Here is an 18950-nt window from a genome sequence, read left to right on the forward strand (position 1 = left end):
AAGAAGAAAATCTGGAGTTCTGTATCTGTCCTTTTTTCTAAAAGCAATGAAAAAATGCTTTGCACTTCTTTGTTACAGCTGAAAGCAATGACGGCTACCACATCATTTTAAAATGACCGTGCTGCACAGAAAGACTTTAACAGCCTAAAATTTAGTGCCTCACTGAGATTGCTACAACCTAGACTGGAAACATGAAGAACCTTCTGGATAAAATGCTCCTATGAACTAAATATTACCAAACAGCTTAAGGAAAAACTTGCTTTTACAGATATACATTTTTGGTGGTGTGTTGTTTTGTTTTTGTTTGTTTTGAAGCTGGAGCTGAGAACATCCTCAAAGCTTGTACATGTTTCTTCCTCCCTCCCTTCCTCTTCAGCCTTAAAAATTGTTGAAGTTTCTGCTTATTACTTAGAAACATCTGCCTTGTACTAAAGAGAAATGAAAGATAAACAAAAACCAATTCTCTAGACCCCTCATGGTTGGATGAATTGATTTGTTTACTGCTCTGAGTGCTTTCAACACACACCCTGTTGCTGACGGACATGGGCTCCCTGGGGCTGCTCTGTTACTCGTTGAGGTGGAAGGCTTGGGGCTAAATCTAGAAACAGATTGGGCAATGCAGAGGATGGATTTGGTGCCCAGTCCTCACCCAGAGTGTCAACCCTGGAAGCCTGCACTTAGCTGCTTTTCACCTGTAGATGTGCTCAAAGTCCAGGGACCTTGGTCTGTTCTGACACAGCTTCTGTAATACCAATCCAACAGAACAATTTTGTGGGGTTTGAGGGGGCACAGACAACCTGAGGCAGGCAGTTCTGTACCATATTATATCTGTAGCTTTAGAGTAGTCTCCTTGAAGGGAGTATATGAAGGTTTTCTGAGGAAATGTTTTGAACATTGAAAGTTGTAGAGCTCATGACAAATTCATACTATGGGTTTATTCTACTCTACAAAGCATTGATTAACTGCTATCTTTACTATAACTGGGAATTAGGCTTAATAATCTTAATTATTTATCTTTCTGTTATCACCAACGTAAGTAAAACTGAGTTTTGATTGAGTCCAGGTAATGGATCATCTTATTTGCCGCTTCTTATGTTCTTGCTCTTTCACTCCAGACTCCTGTTTCCAATATCTGCAACTATGGTCAATCAGCTCCACCCTCCCTTGGTCTTTTGGGAGGCCATATAGGCTCCACTAAGCTGAAAAAGTGGCTTTCACTGATGTCAAAGGCAAACTGGATCACACCCTTCTTGCACGGATGGAGCACTTTCACTTTTGGCAGTTAATTAATAAGGCTGTTTCCCAAAAAGAATGTCCATATCACATCAAATTCTGATACCTGAACATTTAATTTCATCCCGAATTGAGATGGAAAGCTGAAATACCAAAAATTTTCCTGGAATGGAAATTTTTCAAAAAATGAAAAACTATCAGCTGGAAAACACTGAATAAAATGTTCTAGCCTTTTGAAATGGAAACATTTAATTAAATCCATTTGGCCCTTAAAGCATCATCAGTTTAAGCTACTGTTGCAGACCTCAGAAATTACCATTCAAGTGCCTTGTGTGCCATGTCTCCCTTGGGGCCCAGCTCTTTGGCTGGGTTACAGATCCCATGATGCTCTTACCATGGGTTAGTCAAAGGGGGAATGCGTCATGAAGGCTGGAGGGGTGCCCAGGAGCCCATCCTTCTGGGAAAGAGGGGGACATGGAGCCTGTGAATTACAGCTCCCAGCTGACACTGGAGGAATTTGGACAGACATGGACTGATATTTTTCTGACAAAAATGATGTGTTTCAAGTTTTCCCAACAGAAATAATCAGCAAAATATTGAGAAAAGCAAACTTTTTTTTCATTAAAAGCATCGTTTTGCACAAAAAACCCCACCCATCCCCACTGATTTATTTTTTACACCAAAAATAATACAAGAATAGAAAAATCGTGTTACAATGGGAAAACCTTCAGCCAACCCAGCTAATTAGAGTAACATTGCTTACTTAGGCACGATCTTGCTGAAGTGCCTGTCCTAGATGCTCCATGAATTGTAGTGTTTCTCCAAAAATGATGCCCAGGCTTTAGGAAATGGCAATTCCTCCCCCTGAAGTGAAGAAGCTTGAGGCTTCTTTGTTGAGGACCCGGTTGTGTAGGTGAGGAAGTTGTAGCTGGTCTCCTGGAGCGAGGGAGGTCAGACAGAGAAGCTGTGGGGAGCTTTGAAGGAAGGTATGCCTTTGTCGAGGATGGGAAATGCCATCTCTCTGAGAGGAAGGTGACGCCATGTCAAGCTCAACTCTACCTTGGTGCCTGTGTTGCTTCCCTGGCTCTGCAGGCAGCTCTGCACTGCTGTGCATGTGGAAGGAGGCAACTGGGGAGATCCCGGTCCTGGGCACTGAGGCATCCAGGTTGTGGCCGCACAGTTACAGCTGCCCTCCAAACAGGGAATAAATTCCAGCTGTGTTTGTGAGTAGGTGGGACAAATGTGCCCCTATGTATCAGGAGCTGTTTGGTTTATTTTGTGGAAAGTACTTTAAAAGATGTACGTTGGCTGTGCTTTTGCATCCTGTTTTATAATACTTGCCTAATATCTGGTATGGCTGTTGTTGGCATGCAACTCAGAGAGGTCAATCTGACCTGATGAGAAGGGCTTGAAAAGGACCTTGGAGTTTCCAGGAATATAGCCTGTACTGTATCCACTTATATGTGATAGCCCTGTAACTCATGGGACATAGCAATACTGAAACACTGCAGTGTGAAGAAAGAACAAAGGTAGCTTTGCTCCCAGAGTTAGGGACTGAGAACTGTTTGCTTACTTTAAAAACAAAACAAAAAACCCCAAAACTTGTTCTTGATTATTTAAAAAACAAATCTTGGCCATAAGGAATTATATGCAAAATGCCCTATAGTGTTTCAGTAGCACTTGCTTGATTAATTTTGAACAAAAATAACTCTCTATTAGGGCCTTGTTATATTTAGATTTTTAAAAATAAAAGAATTTTATACTGGTATGAGGGTGAATTTGATGATATATCTTGTTCTCCTTTCCATGCTGTAAGAAGGTATACCGGAGTAAACAATCACATAGATTATAAATACTGTCCTACTGGTAGGCTCTACTGTTGTATCTATGTTAGCCTGTTTGTAAAGCTGTATAAGTTTAGTGTGTGTGTAAGGCCTATGCTTACCTGACAGAGTAGTTCTAGTCCTTGTTGAACCTCTCTAGTCCCAGCAGAAATTTGGAGGATTGTGCTCAGTAACATAGAGGCCTGTGAAGACACAGCACAACTGGTTTGGTGTCTAGGAGAATGCTGAGTTGGAAGGGTCCCATAAGGAACCCTTAGTCCTCCTTGCAGGACTACCTAAAACTAAACCATATGACCAAGAGTGTCATCCAGATGCTTCTTGAACTCTGACAGGTTTGGTGCTGTGGCCACTTCCCTGGGGAGCCTGTTCAAGTGACAAACCACCCTCTTTGTGAAGAACCTTTTCCTAATGTCTAGTCTGAACTTGCCCTGAGGCAGCTTCATTCCGTTTCCTCGTGCCCCATCGCTGGTCACCACAGAGAGGAGAGTAGCACCTCCCTGTCCCCTGCCCCCCTTAAGGAAGGTGTAGACTGAGATGCATCTCTGGGTGTTAGGAAAACACGTGGCACCCTTTGCCCTTGTTGCCTGATGCTGAGTAGCCAACAGGTGGCTGTACATGGGCAAAGTGGCCATGAACTGTTATGACTGAGCGGCTAATGCAAGCGGTCAAAGCGATGTTGGTGTTAGATTGGACCGCTGACCAACCTTCCCCTCTGCCTCCCAAAAACACAGAAGCAAACCATTGCCCTTTTGAAGTGGGTGAGTTTGTCCATGCAGGAAGCAAGCAAAGCCTTCAGATTTATGTTAGTGGCTTATGTGAAGAGTAGAAGAGAGAGACTTGTCTCACCTGTGTAAGTGACAGGTAATCTAGCTAACGGCTTAGGCTCTTCCTGTGGTTACAGATGGTCTGCCATCCCTGGAGAGACTCATTTGCCCTATTTGAGGATGTGACAGCCTCCAGAAGGAAGCCTCTGTCTCCTCAAGACTGGAGGAAGCACAAATGGTTAGTCTGGGCTAGATGTCTAAATTCTAGATAGGCTAAAGGCAAGGGAGATGAGTAGCTGCCCCTCATCTAGGTATCCAAAAGCATTTTGCATTTACTTTGCTCTTAAGTGCCTGTTACATTTATTCTTGTCCTTTTTTTTGTTGCTGTTGTTGCTCCTATTCCTTCTTTTAAAAGTAACAAATGAAACCTCCTGTTCCAAGTGATTTAAATGAGACTTTTTTTTCAGCTCTATATGTGAAATTTGTATAGCAGACCTTTATAAGCTCTGGGTTTTAGGATTGCAATGAATAGTGTGGTATCCCAAACTGTCCAGCTCTTAGGTTGCATGTGTGGCAACAGCCACTATAAGTAGAAGTGGGCTTGCTGGGGATGAGAAGGCAGAACCATTATACAATTAAAAACAATATGACTCCAGCCAGTACTGCTAAGTTTGTGTCAGAACTGTACTGGCTGTTTGAAATGATTTCTTAAATTGCAGCATTTTCTCTGGCAACTGAGTAAATTGACGCAGATCAGTTAGTACGACTCCGGTGATGGTCTGAGAACTCATAGGAATGCCCGGGATACACAACTGCAGGGCATGGAAGGGGCAAGTAATCTAGTGATAGAAATTTGTGCCATCTGCCTGATGTAGCATAACTGGTGTTATTAAAAGGAAATCTTGTTCTTTCAGCTGGCCCTGCTTGGTTAATTGGCTAAAATAGAAGTAATAATTAAATGTGGAAAATATTGGAGTTCTTATTGTCTTGGTGTTAAATTTAATGGGCTGAAGTTTCAAGATCTGCATGTGGTAAAAGGATTCTTGCAGTTGAGAAGTCCTGAATGGCATTCTCCTTATAATGTAACATATACATATTTATGCGCATATATATACACACACATACATACCATACTGTATCAAAACATATATGTGCTGAGTACTTGTGTTCTTTGGCTTTAACGGTACTCTGCTTTGTTTAATTGCAGTTCAATGTAAAAGACAGCGGTTGATCAAGCTTTGAAACCCAGCCATTCCTTGGGTAGAAATGTAAAAGTCCATAATAACGACTCTAGGTGATTTGGACATGGTACACTTGGAGTTGTGTAAATCCGATTAATTTCTGCAATATAAATCCTAGGCCTTGGTGAAGATGAGCATATTCTTGCACTAACACTACAGTTCTATATTGCAGCTTCTGAAAAACAGTTACACTAAAAGAGAAATAGATTGCCCTACACTTTGTAAACTAGTAAAAGCTACTCCCTAAGCAGAACAACCGTATGATGACTTTCCTAGCTTGATGTTGTATTGCTTAAGTATTGGCTGTAATTCTAACAATCGTTGGGTGGATGACTGGGACAAGTTTTTTTTAATTTGTTTTTGGTTTTGACTGTTCTTAAAAGAAATATTTGTATTCAGACCGTAGCTTCTCTTTCTCCTCCAGTTATGAAATGGTTTAGCTTTATGCTACTAATAGAAATATTTTCTTAAGATTATAATCTGTTTGACAGCACAGGGTACTCAAAGTGGGGAGTGTTCGTTTGGCCTTGATCATCACTACTGTGGGTGAATATGAGAAGGCAGACTGGAGGTTTATCCTAACAACCTTGCCTCTGTTTAAAAAATAGTTAAGGTGGTGCCTAATTTTTTGTGCATTTCTGATTTGTACCTTTTTTTTTTTTGCCATTCCCTCAAAATTCTTCTGCTCCCTGGGGGGGACATGCATTGGTGAGCAGCTGGTATGTCCATCTTTTTTAACTAGCCTGCTGTTGTCCCAGTTTTCTTGGGGTGAGTGTTTATCTTTCAAAGGGCATGGGGAGTTACCTCTCTTCGCTGACAATGCAGCCATTCGAGACAGGTGATGCTGACCACAAAGTTGGTGTGATGGGCGAGGGTGAGTGGAGGTGGGTCGATTGGAGGCTGAGGCGTACCAGTTGTGAGTAAATACTGCCACACTCTTTGTCTTTTCGTTTGTTGGTTTTTGGGTTTTTTTTTTTGTACATGAATTAAAAAAGCATATTTTGCACTGTCTCTTGTACTGTTGTGCAGAAGAAACCTGTATCTAGAATCTGTGCTCCAGTCAAAATGCAAATAAACCTGTTTGTAAGAAGCACGGGTTTTGCCTCTGCTTTGCTTGGTGTGGATGTGCACAGGAGAACCTCGACATTGGCTCCTCCTTGGCATGCAGCTATAAGGTGCTGGGCACCCTCTCAAAATGAGTGGGATTGGAGTTTGCAAAGTGCTAATGAGAGAACATCAGTCATAGCCAACTGTCCTGCGGCGTTTTCTTCGTGTTGGGACACACTTAATTTCTCTGCAACACAATGTGGTGACCAGCTCATATTTAATCCAGGTCAAGGCATGAGGAAAAATGCCAAATTCTTACAGAAGCCATGACAATGGGCATGTGCTTCAGTGAGAGCACAAGCTGTGTTACATGACAGCTGACTTTGGTCTTGCAGTGCTCAGAGGACACAGGCGTTTCAGAGCCAGATCCTCAGTGACATCAGAGACAAGCAAAAAGTCCTTCCTGGTAGCAATGCTCAGTCCCATTTAGCAGCTGTTAGACAGACGCTGGAAAGGAGGCAGTGAGGTCTGGACATGGAGCATTCATAATGGTTTGCCTGGGACCACTTTAGTATCCTCTAAAGGTTAAGCCATTGATCTAATGACACACATGTTCAGGAGATTGATAGATGTTCAGTGTAATTTTCCAGCTGGAGAAGATGGAGCCCAGTTTGCAAATAGTATCTTCCAGCAGTCAAACTTCACATTAAGGCAAAGGAGAGGGAGGGGATGTACTACCATGTAAGGGTGCTTCTTAATCCAAATTTCAAACTGCAGACAGTTTGAAAGCTTGAAAGTGAGAAGCTTCCCCCAAGGTCCATTTGACCTCAAGAGCAAATTTGGCTCCTTTCTTTTGCTGAGGAAGTATTTGAATCACGAAACTGGAAAATGCAGCATGTGCCTCTGTATATATCAGTTCATATGAAAAGCATAAGGGCACAGACAACATTTCTAGAGGAAGGTAGATGAGAATTGATTATTTTTCCATTACTGGTGACTTAGGCATCCCTGAGAAGGGGAAAGGGACTGTCTACCTTAGTTTCTTTTAGCTTAAAGTTTCACCAGAGGTAAAAATCAAGCTATCTGAAGCCTGATATGGTGAAGTGTTCAACTGCTCTGTGCATGGTTAGGAAGCATCACGTCTCACAGAGCTGCAGGGATTCAACACAGTTTCTTCAGCTTCAGCGTAGTTCCAAGTCCACTTGCAGGCACCAGCAGGAGAGCTGGGCGGTTTGTGCTGTGACAGCAGGATGCTGGTAGGCACTCAGGAGTCCAAGACTGGCATCTGGGCTCTCCAGGGCTGGCTGGAGGGTGCTGAGTGTGTGAGGGCCATCCCTGGGGCCTTTCAGGAGGATGGGGGTGAATCCCTCCCTGAGCCCCCCAGGTGTGGGTTGCCATATCAGCATCACATGTACAGGTGGTCTCCACTGAGCTCCATGCAAAATTATCCCTCTTCTCCTGTAAGCCTGACCCCTGTGGTGGCAGGGTTTGGTAAATGCAAAAAGGAAGGTAATCTAAAATTGCCTAATAAAAATAGTTCAAAGACAGGGTAATACTTAACAATTTAATTTCTATGAGGAACATACCAAGAGAAGCTTATAAGGAACAGGGAACACACCCAGAAGTCAGCAGCAGCTGTAATGAAGACTGGACAGGAGCTGAAAAGAGCTTTTCATGAGTGAGGAGAGCCAAGACCTAAGACTGGAGCTGCTTAGCCAAAGTGTTGGCCTAATCTCATCTAAATCCTCAACAGCAAGCAAACATTTTAAAATTAATTTTCCAATTTACAAAACAATGCAGTCTTTCAGTTAAAAGGATTAGTTGCAACTATGGCGCAGGCGGGGAAATAACATCCCTCAAACTGCTTCTGTAAAGAAGTTCAATGCTTCCAGGCTTACCTGGGTAGGAAAGATTTGGCACTGCAATAATTTAGTTATTTAATTTTTTTTTAGTATATTACAGAGGAGGCTGGTTGTGCTGATCAAACTCAATTTTCAAACAAGTATAGACTTCTTTGCTCCCCAGAAGTGCATGGCCCAGGGAGGCACCCCACTGGGCTTTGAGGTGCACCAGTCTCTTGCATTTTGGGAGGGGACTAAGGTGCCAAGTTCTATAAGCCTGCCTAGGGGAGCACAACAGGCTGTAGTGCTTGTCGTGGCTCATCACAAAAAATAAAAGTCCTTCCTCCCATTTCTTGGAGAGCAGTGATGCGAATCAGGTTCTATAATCAATATTATGCTATGTTGGTAAGATACAGCAACAAATTAAAACCACCTTAAAGCTTGTTGAGCAAGGACAACAAACAGAAAGTGAAAGAAAATAGTGTTTTAAAGAAAAAATGAAACAGCAAAAACCAGTATATTACCACCCTGGATAAAGTCCCTCCCCAGGTGAAGCATGATGTTGGAGAGCCAGATCACCCATGTCCTCATGCTGGGGCTTGTAAACCAGCATCTGCCTGCTCACTGCTGTGGGTGTAGAGGCACAAGACCCTGATTTGTCCTTTTACCTCTGAAGATGCTTGATAGCTATGTTAAGAGCGCTACTTATGATGAAAATACATACATATTTTTTCTTTTGCTATATATTTTTTTAATCCTAAAATCTATTTTTGACTGTTGCAAACAGTGCTGCTATCCATTTTGCAGCCCAGAAAAGCCTCAGTTCTGATTTCACTGATATCAAGTCATAAACAAGTATGATAGAGCTGGAAAAAAGACTGATTAGCAGGAATCCAAAATTAGCCAAGCACATTAGTGACTGAGAAATCATTTTCCAAGGTAAAAATTTTGTTAAATGCTGAAGTCAAGACAGTGTTTCAGAGATGAGGGATGCTAGAAATATTGTGTTGGACAGACTGGAGGAAATGCAACAATAGGAGGAATTTCTTCACGAAAGCATTTTCAAAGCTTAGCATCTCCCAGAAGAAAAAGTTTCTGCATGGTTGGCACCACTTTGGGAATTAAGAACTCTGTGACATCACCTAAGAATTCAAGCTGTGGTAGTAAAATCAGGGAAAAATTGAGTAAAAAATGGGCACATGACCTTATGCAGGAAGAAAAATGTGGCTGAGGCTGCATGGCTGAAGCAGCCTGGGAAAGAAAAACTCAGCACAAAAGCATGGAGGCCACATACATTAAGCCAAGTGCGTGCTTCAGCACAGCTGTCCTGAGGAACAAGAACATTGCCCCAGGCAAAATTATTCCAGAACCACCCACAGTTTCCCTTTTCCAACAGATTTACCTCATTTCATGGTGGTGCTTATGTGGCTGCAACTTCTGTTTCTTGAGCAGCCATAGTTGTTTACTGCCACATGCGTGGCCTGAAAGAAATAAAATCCAAGTGAGAACATGGCGATAAATTTGGTGATTGTTGGAGTAATTAGTGGGACAAAAAAAGGAGAGGCATTCTCCTTTTCTTTTTCAAAAGCTTTGGTTCCCTTCTGTCTCTGCCAGTCCCTGCCAATGGCTTTGGAGCATCCCTGCCATGTTTGTAGCAGAGGAGCTACTGTTCCCAAACAAATATGCCTGCAGCCATGTTGCTCATTTAAATGCATGTCCACCTCCCGAACACCTTGCTCAGAAACACAACCTACTGACAGCCTGCTCAGGAGGACGCTTCTCTCCATTGTTCTTTAAACCAACAAAGTGAGTCTACAAATTTTGAAATGAAGGTGGGGAGGAGGGTTTTGCACTACCAGCCTCCACCACTTGGCTTGGGTGCCTGGGAAAAGGAAGTCCAAGCCTCCCAGTTAAGCTGCTGTTCTTGGTGGTTTCTGGAGGAGAGAGTCTCTCCATGGATGGTACCAGGGTGTTTCATGATACTAGCCTTAAGTGATGGCTGAAAGTGAGTAGTGGGATTGTCCCCCCGAGTCTCATCTTTGGGCACCTTTTAAATGACTAGTAGCTCTTCATATTTAAAGTAGGTTAGTTATGGTTGAGTTTCTGGTTTGTTATCAGAAAATTTGGTTCACTGCTATGTAGTTAAAATTAACATCAGAAATTATGTTGTTTGGATGTTGCTTCTTTACTCCTATCTTCTCCCCAGATAACTGACAATAGGACATGCTATTCCAGGATTGTTTGGGGAGGGGGTTAAGCCAACTGCTGATGTAAGGATGTCCTTGCTCATGTGAAGTAATGACAGAGTAGTCATTCTGCTTCATGATGGTAGCCAGTGTGTCCCAAAATAATCAGAAGGTTGTCTATCAACATCATCCATGTCTTTCTTGGCAGATAATTTTCTGACTTGACCTGAAAGACTCTCTGTGATGGAGAGAGGGGACAAGCAAGGTGAAGCCCACCTGTGTTACTTCAGAAGTAGAAGCAGGGGTGGGGTGGTTTAGTCCTGTCTCATCTGTCCCTGTCAGAAATGGAGCTGAATCCCAGTTAAAGAAATGATCTCCAGCCTATCTGCCAAGGGGGATTCAAGCAAAACTGCCACCATTAGTTGATGGTGACTAAGACAAGGAAGCAACTTAACTTTCACTTCAAATACAGCGTGAATCACTTTTAACACCATAAGGACAAAGTGGCTACACACAATAGGCTCACTTTGAAACTCATCTGGCTGATGGCAAATGGCTCTCTAAGCAACTTGTGAGAAAAGGACCATTCCCCCTCCCAGGTTATTTCTGAGGTAGCACAATGTCCTTTGTGCAGCTCAGAAACCAGAGAGCTGCTCGGCACGAGTGCCAGGAGCTGGACATGATGTGCAGTGGCCTCGGCTCACTATGGAGGGAGGGGGAACCATCCTGCCTAATACACACAGCTGAGCATGTCCACATGGCGAAGGGAGTCCTGCTGTTTTGTGTGAGAGTGCTGCAATTTTGTACTCAGTTTTGTGTTGGTTTTAATTTGCACTTTTCAGTTCTCTGTCAAACAGTTGAATTTTCCATCTCATTGTGGTGGTGATTACGGTCACCTACTGGCCAGCTACACAAGCAAAGCAATTGAGAAAATGAGCCTTTTCATTCTTGGAGACTCCCACTTTAAAACAATGAAACAATTTTTCCTCTCTCCTGAACGTCACTGAGTGGCGTTAATCTGTCACCTTTCAGGCTCTCACACCCACAGGTGATGTCACTCTTGGTCTCTCAGTGAGGAAGTCCTTAAAATTATAGTTAAGTGCAAAGCCTTTGAGGCCCAGTGATGCAAAGAGCAGGACCAGGAGCCCAAACTAAGAACCTGGGCCAAAGAGATGTACATGTTCATCAGGGTTTGGTGGCTGTGGACAAGAACTAGCCCAACTGCCCAAGTCCACCAGGCCCTGCGGGGCAAAAAGGGTCCATTGGCTGGAGGGAAAGGCCATCAGTGGCCCTTTTAAACTTGCTTCTAAAATTAAATCCTCATGACATTACAGCATTGTGGAACTCAGAAAAGCCCAAACCATGGGACTCCTGATAAAGTACTGACTGATTGCCACAAATCCTGGTTGAATGAATATGGGAATATGTGTGGAAGTGAGTTCAGGTAGAAAAAGGTAATAAATATAAAATACATACAATAAAAAAAGAAATGAAATTTTACTTAGCTCCCACTAAGCACTGGAAGAACAGTAAGAACTTAAACATCATGAGCATTGCTCAGTTAATAATTGACCTAGATACAGAGATCCATAGTGACCGTATGTGTGTTGTCTGTAGTGTCTGTTTAGGGTGTATCATTAAGCTTAAGACAATTTTTAACTTGATTCTCTATGTAGAGATTTACAGCTGAAGCCAGGATAAGCCATTAAGTAAAAAATTATCAGGCCATTTTGGTAGTCAGGAGTACAAGAAACTAAACTCCATCCTGGCAAAGCAATGAGCCCCAGAGACTGAGTTGTACCCCAGAGACCTTTCTTGCCCATTTTCCCTGTCACCTTCAGCAGGGTGCAAGGTGGGCTGAGGGCAAGGAAGCCTCTTATTAGTGTTGGGGGAGAAAATGATGGCCCTTAATTAAGAATGACACTTTTTAACCTACATATTAGACTTTTGGGGAGGTCTTGAAAGGAAGCCAGGGCTGGAAATCCCTTTTCCACCAAAGCTTTAAGAATATTTCTGGGACATGCAAACAAGCCAGCAGGTGTTTCTATGAGTTTTAATTTCCCAGATTGTTCCATGGTGGGGGTCAACCTTACTACTGCAGAGACAAGGAGCCCTCCCTGCATCTGGTCAGGAGACCTGGCTATATAAACCCAGCTAATTCTCTTTCTAGGTGACTGAGGCAATACTGAGGTGTGAGGAGGGGGAAAGCTATCCTGGGTGAGGGGCTGAACTTGTGTGTTTTTAATCCCTGGGGCATACTGAGCTTCTTGCTGATCTTTATTATACTACTCAAAGGTTTGTCCTGTGTGTATTGGGTCTCACAGGGTGAAAATCCTTATTGCTTTCCTCTTTCCCCACCCTTAACAGTATTTTCCCTGGCTCTCTGTCCTCCTCTCTTGTTTTCTTAGGGGCTGCCAGTCCCTGGTCCATGCTAGGTGTGCAACAAGGCTTTGTCATTATGGCAATGGTTGCTACTTCCTTAGGAATGAAGCTAATGGCATAGTTTGGAGAAGCTTTGTGGTAGGAACTTGTAGTGATCTTGATGGTCTTTCTCTAGTGAGTGATGATCTATCTGCTCTTTCTGCCTTGTTCCTTAAGGGTCTGTGTGACATGAGGTTTTGCCTATCCAGTCATGTAAATGAGACAACTGCTGAGCAATTCAGAGCAATATTAATCTCACCTAAGCTGTCTAGGGGATAAAAATGGGCACATAGGCAAGTAACTTTCAGACCCCAAACCATAAAGCCAAAGTCTTGGGGTAGCCAACAGTATTGCCTCCTGCTGTAAACTGTGTTGATCCCTCCTGATGTGGCTCACCTGTGGGTTCTTAATCTATTACCAGCCCAGTGCTGATTGTGTAGTGTTTAACATTGGTGGGAGCTGCAGAAGGATGCAATTAAACTAATTATGTGCTGGTGATTTTGCCCTCAATGAGATAATTACTCTTGAAACTGACGGTGTGGATGAAACTTGCTCCCAGCCTTAATATCAGGTTTCACCGTCTTGCCAGAATGTGTGATCGATGTCAACCTGTGATTGTGACAAAGGCTAAAAATTCATAGACTCACAAAATTATTTAAGGTGGAAGGGGTCTTCAAAAACTCCTTGGTCAAAGCAGTGCTAGTCCAAATGCTGCCTGGTGTTGTGTGGGGTCAGCAAGGGAAAGCCCATGGCCAGTGCTAGACATAATGCCCCATTCTTGCCTCAGATAATCTATGAATACACTCACTATGAAAAGCTTTTGTCTTTCCAGTGTTGGGTGGGAGGAAAGGAAAATAACACAGGTGTGCCAAGCTGTAATTATCTTTCAGGTCATCCCTTAAGAATGATTATTTAAAAAATAAATTGGGATATATTTGTTTACTTAATGATTTTTCCCAGCACACAGAAAGAATATAACTTGGCAACCACTTTCTACGGAGTCTGGCAGTTCTTGTGGAGATATGGTTGCCAGCTAACTTTATAACTTGTCACAATGGAGCTGAACACATATGAATTGCAACTAAAAACTTAAGGTTTTACTTGCTAACAGTATTGCTTCACAGTGACAGGTGGGATTGCCAGTGGGAGGGGTCTAGTGGGCTTTAAGTTTGGGTGAAACTGCAGTGATTGAGTGGCTCCATACTGTGTAGATGCCCTATTGCTCTACATGTGCTGTGGTGCAAGAACAGTTATGCTGCCTTTTGAGCAGCTCAGAATACCTGTGCTGTGAATGCATTAAATCTCCAAACTAGTATCTTGTGCAATTGCCTGTATGTGCTGCAAATTCCTAGCCTGCTCTTGTGTCCTACATAACCTAGATGTGAGAGGGTGTATTAACTCAACTTTTTTTGTATATGGTAAAAGAATACACAATCAAGAGGAGAAATGGCTGCGGAGCTGGTGGGTAAGAGGCGCTTATCCTTAAGTTACAGACTTCAAGTAAATGAAGATGAAAGTAGTCTTCCTTTCAGTGCTTTTTTAATTTAGATGGAAAGGCTACAAATAGGAGGGCTCTTTACCATGAAACCAATATAAGTCTTACAAGCTGAGTCTGGCTTGGGCTATAAGCACAAGAAGCATTACATGGTGCCTTCATGACTTCAAAAAGGGGGAAATTCTGTCAGGTGCTTTGGCAATTTCCTAAGTCATCTGAGTTGTGACTCATGGGCTCCACAATGAAGAGCCCAGTCCTAAGTGCAGCACTCTCATCATGACATGGGACACACCCTAGGAAGGCTTTGACCTTTGAAAGACCTAAAATGTGGAGAACAGCGTGATCTGATGGTAATAATAATAACAGTTATGTATTTCAGGTTTTTCCCCAGTTTAAAATCTTACCTGACACATTTGCTTCTGTGAGTAGTCCCTGCCAGTGTTACTGAGGATCTGTGGATATTAGGTTTTTTGCATTCAAAAATACTTCTGCCTCATTTCCAAAATGGGATGTTCTGACACAGTTCAACAGACTTTTTTTTCTTGGCAAAGTGTAGTTTAATTCATTGTTCACCTCAGTAAATGAAGGGCAGCAGAGCAGGGTAGAACACCAATTGCCTAAGGTACATTTTTGTTTATTAAGTTATTTAGCCTGTACACTTTGTTCTCACTGCTTTGAGTACGCAAACTGTATTCTGAAAAGGTACCTAACCAAATAGCTTGGCTGAAGCAACTCCTGGCCTGTTGTATATGCTGCAAGTCCTGGCCTAGGAAAGATGTGGTTTCAGGTAGCATGAGTGTGATGTCCTTTGACTTAATCTAAGAAAAAGTACAAAAAACCCCAAACAGCATCCCTCATTTTATTACTTGAACTTTGGGCAAACTGGCTTGTCTAGATTTCCTTGTCCTTGGATACCCACATGTCCCTCATAGCTAAATAGCTTATTAGCTGCTCTACTAGTGGACTGCTATGCGATCTCTCCCCATCTCCCAGGTTCTTAAGACCCTGGGGAGGCCAGCAGGTGCTCTTCTGTTTGTTCAGTATGGGGAAACTAAGCCAAAGAAGTTTAGACTTAGAGCCTCTAAATTACTTGGGTACTGGACTCATCTCCACACCATTTGGTGCCTGGATGCTATTGTGGACTTGGGGAGAAATTACCTTCCTGTGGCAGAAGGGAGATTTGGTCCATAGTCCCTTGACTCCCAGCTATTGCCCATGATTTGGGGTAGGTCTGTCTACCAGGGTCAGCAATTCCTGATTTCCATGGTGATAGTCACAAGTTTGACTCTTCCTGCTTTAAATATATAACAGAAGTCAGAGGCATAAGATATGGGTATTATAGGTACGGTGTAAGTAGAGACGACTTTTAAAAACCCAGTCTTGTATCAAGTTTTTAAGCATTTCCCTTTCAAGATGAATGAGCCAAATGTGCAGGGCTGCCCTTGTATAACCTGGACTTTGCTGTAGCAAAGACATATTCATTATATATTCTTGGGCAAGGATTTTTTCTGTGACATCATGTAGCAGTTGATACCTAGTAACATTTCTCTTTGAAGGGCTGCCTGAGTGTTCTGATGTTCTTAAGCAGATACAAAGAGTTCATGGGTTAATAAAATATTTTCCCCAAGCAACTATGAGCTATTGGTTTGCTTTTGCTTAAAAGTTGCAAAATTGGGTGAGGTATATGTTGTCCTGCAGCTGGAAAAGTTGGATGTTTCTGTCAGCTTCCTTGAGGGTCACTAGAACAATATTTAGAGATGCTACTGAAGAGAAACTCCTGCTGCAGCAAATAGTGGATGAAATTATTCAGTACTCATGGTCATAGCAATTCTGCCTTTAAATCTATTGATATTTCTCTGTGTGCCCTCCTTTTTCACCTAATTTGGTGCAGCCCTGTTGCCACTTGGTTGCTGACATTACAATGAAGGGGTTGATAAGCACTTGCCAGCATTCAGAAACTTTCCATTCCCACACTTTACAAGCCTTGGCCATTTTTCAAACCTGTCATTTGAATCTCTTTGAATCATGGAAGAACAATGACAAGTGAGGGAGAAAGTGTTACTACTGATATTTATCCAAGAGGCTCCTTTGGTGCAATTACTGACTGGGGAGATAAAAAGTGTGGTGTAAAGACAGTGTATGTGGATGACGGTTGTGCATGGACGTTAGTGGCCTCTAAAAGGAGCCATACAACTGCTGGATCAGCACCAAGCAGTTACAGCATATCACATCATACAGACTGGGCCCTCCACATGGGAAAACATAGCAGGGACACCCCTGGGACAAAAAGCAGGGAGCCACAGCTCCACCAGTTCCCATTGTCACTGGAGATTTAGGGCTCAGAAGTGGGACTCGCTGCCCTCTGCAGGCAGGAATGATATTTCGTCTTACTGCATGGGTAAGGTGGAGTCATGGGCAATCAGAGCACCTGCTGGTGACATTTCCAGCCTGTGCCTCCATGTCTTCAGAGACTTTGTGAGATTGTGAACTACCAAGAGGTAAAATCCTCATTACGAGCCTGCTCTTGACTGCTTAGCATATCATAGTAAACCCTTCCTCCTCCCTGGTCTTGCACACTGCCTGGGTTAGGGTGTGGTCTGGCCAGACTGTCCCAGGGATTGATGTGCATATCAATGACAAAGCTTTTGTAATTGTCCAACATTTGCCATTGATGTAAGAGCTCATTACACCCTTGTAGGTAAGACCAGAGAAAGCTTGCCACATGGCTTTCTCTTCCACAGTATTTTTCCCCCCCATTTGTTTTTCCTTTCAGCTTTCCTATGTGTGGTTTGCCCTACTCCTGCTGTCAATTCTGCACTGCTTGTCTCGAGATCAGAAGTCTGTGTGTTGCCTAGGGATGGGGTCTCACCACAGGAGGTGTTTGGCTGCCACGCTGACCCAAGGTGTATTCCTGCCCTGCATTCCACTCCTGCCTGGTCTGTGGTGCGCTGCCTGCACTGTGTGGCGGTGCATGCACACTGACTACGTGTGGTTAGAAATAAAAGACTGGTTTTAACTTAGAATTTCCTGATCTTACTCATCCCGTAGCTTCAAAAATGGTTATATTGGCCCAAGACGGTGTGTTTGAGGTGGCTGGGGAAAGAAATGCATATTCAAGTTCAATGGCAGCAGCCTTGAATGAAAAAATGAGTATCTTGTACTCCTGAACACAGTACATGTGAGGTCAGTAACAAAGTTGTGCTATACCCTGGGGATCTCGTTCCTTTTTGCAGTGGAATTTGAATGAGAGGCCAGATCTCCACATATCAGCATCTACCTCAGCCTCCAACAGTAACCCCTGTGATGGCTTAACTTCACCCCCTTCTTACTGCATTGCAACAAGGCTGTGACTGCCTTCTCAGTGTCCCCATCTCACCTTTTTGCCCAGGGTATCTCTGGCACAGGTGGTGGTGAAGCTATGTTGTGAAAGGGGTGGGTGAACTGAGCACTAAAAAAAAAGTGTCCTTTTATTTTTTTTTGGGCATGGTCAGTTGCCTGATCTGATTCTTAATGCTTCCACCCCAGGCTGTTGAAGGCTGCAGCCAGGAAGGGTTGGGGTGTACAGCTTGGCTTGGCTGTGGCCCTGCAAAGGCTGAGGCTACCCATGGCAGAAGCTGCCACCAGCAGGGCAGGGAGGTGCTGAGCATGGGGACAGGCTGTGTCTGAGGGTGACTGAGTCACAATAATCACAGGTCTGAGGTGCCTGACTTCCCAAACAGCAGAGCTGCAAGGTTGGGGGTGGTCCTTTTCCTGTGCTGTTACAGGCATTTGTGGCCAAGGGGCAAGAGGCCATGACTGCCCTTGCTGTCTGCTGCTCCCTTCTTCACCCTGACTCTTTGCTTCTCTGTAGGGAATCTGAACATGGGCCCTGGAAGCTGCTTGTGGATCTGAATGAGGAACTCAGCTAGGATTGAAGCAATTAACTAATAAGGATAGCTTAAAAAAACCACAAGCCCATACAGAAACAGAACAAAAGTCTATTGAGGGATCAGGCAGCAGTGTGGATCCAGAGCTGCTTGTTGGCTTCCTGCTGCAAGCACAGTGCAGCACACAGTGTGAGGAGATGCAGCCCCAGCTCCTTACCTCTTGCACTTACTTTAAAAAGCAGTGTGAGAAGAGTTGCTGCTTGCTATGAACTGCTTAATCGCTCAGAGGAGCTTCCCCTGTTTTCGTGCTTCCACTAAGTGCAGCTCCTTAAAAGGTAACCAAATCCATGCTCTCTTTTTCTTTTCCCTTGAAAGAAAGCTGGAAAACAGCCAATACCATCAGTGTCTTTTGATGACTTTGTGAGAGCCCTTGAAACGTCGTACTATGTAAAGATTTAGGATTGCTCAAACCAGGAAACCTCACACAAAGAGCTCTCATTTTTTTATCTGCAGCAACAGACATAATGTCATTGATTCTTAAGAATAAAGCTGCAAAACAGCTTGATGTGGGTTTTTCTTTTAACCAAAAACAATGTGTTAAAGAATTCAAGATGTGTCACTTTAGTAAAGTTCATAGGGTGTGTAGAAGTTTTAAGATATTCTACCTGCAATGACACATAAATGCCAGCACTGCTAATTTTGCTTAACAACTTATTTGTGGCTTCTTCCATAAGGTTTGAATCAGTGCTGCTGTTTCAAGATGAGTTATGACTGGGTGAAGTTCTAGCAAGACAGCGTGACTGCAGAGGAGACTTAGTGCATGTGCTTGTTAATCATCACAGGTAGCCCTGCTGTGGCAAAACTACTTTCACATGGGATTCACCAATGCACAGATACAAACTGGGAGATGTGGTGACTTGGCAAAAGTGAAAAAAATGGTGCATAAACCAAATCCATGCACTGCAGTATTTTCTGGAGATGTTAACTGGAAATATCCCAAACCCAGGGTACC

General features: G+C 43.3%; 1 protein-coding gene across 1 annotated transcript in view; it reads left to right on the forward strand.

Annotated features, from left to right (window-relative positions):
* TFCP2L1 (transcription factor CP2 like 1) overlaps nucleotides 1–6175 on the forward strand; it is a 38083-nt gene extending 31908 nt beyond the window's left edge. The window contains exon 15 of the mRNA XM_075093057.1: nucleotides 79–6175. Within this exon, the coding sequence (XP_074949158.1) occupies nucleotides 79–116 (38 nt within the window). The 3' untranslated portion in view covers nucleotides 117–6175. The remainder of the gene's footprint in view (nucleotides 1–78) is intronic.
* The last annotated feature ends 12775 nt before the right edge of the window (nucleotides 6176–18950 follow it).

The sequence above is a fragment of the Phalacrocorax aristotelis genome, chromosome 5 (assembly GCF_949628215.1).
Source record: "Phalacrocorax aristotelis chromosome 5, bGulAri2.1, whole genome shotgun sequence".
In the NCBI taxonomy this organism is placed as follows: domain Eukaryota; kingdom Metazoa; phylum Chordata; class Aves; order Suliformes; family Phalacrocoracidae; genus Phalacrocorax; species Phalacrocorax aristotelis.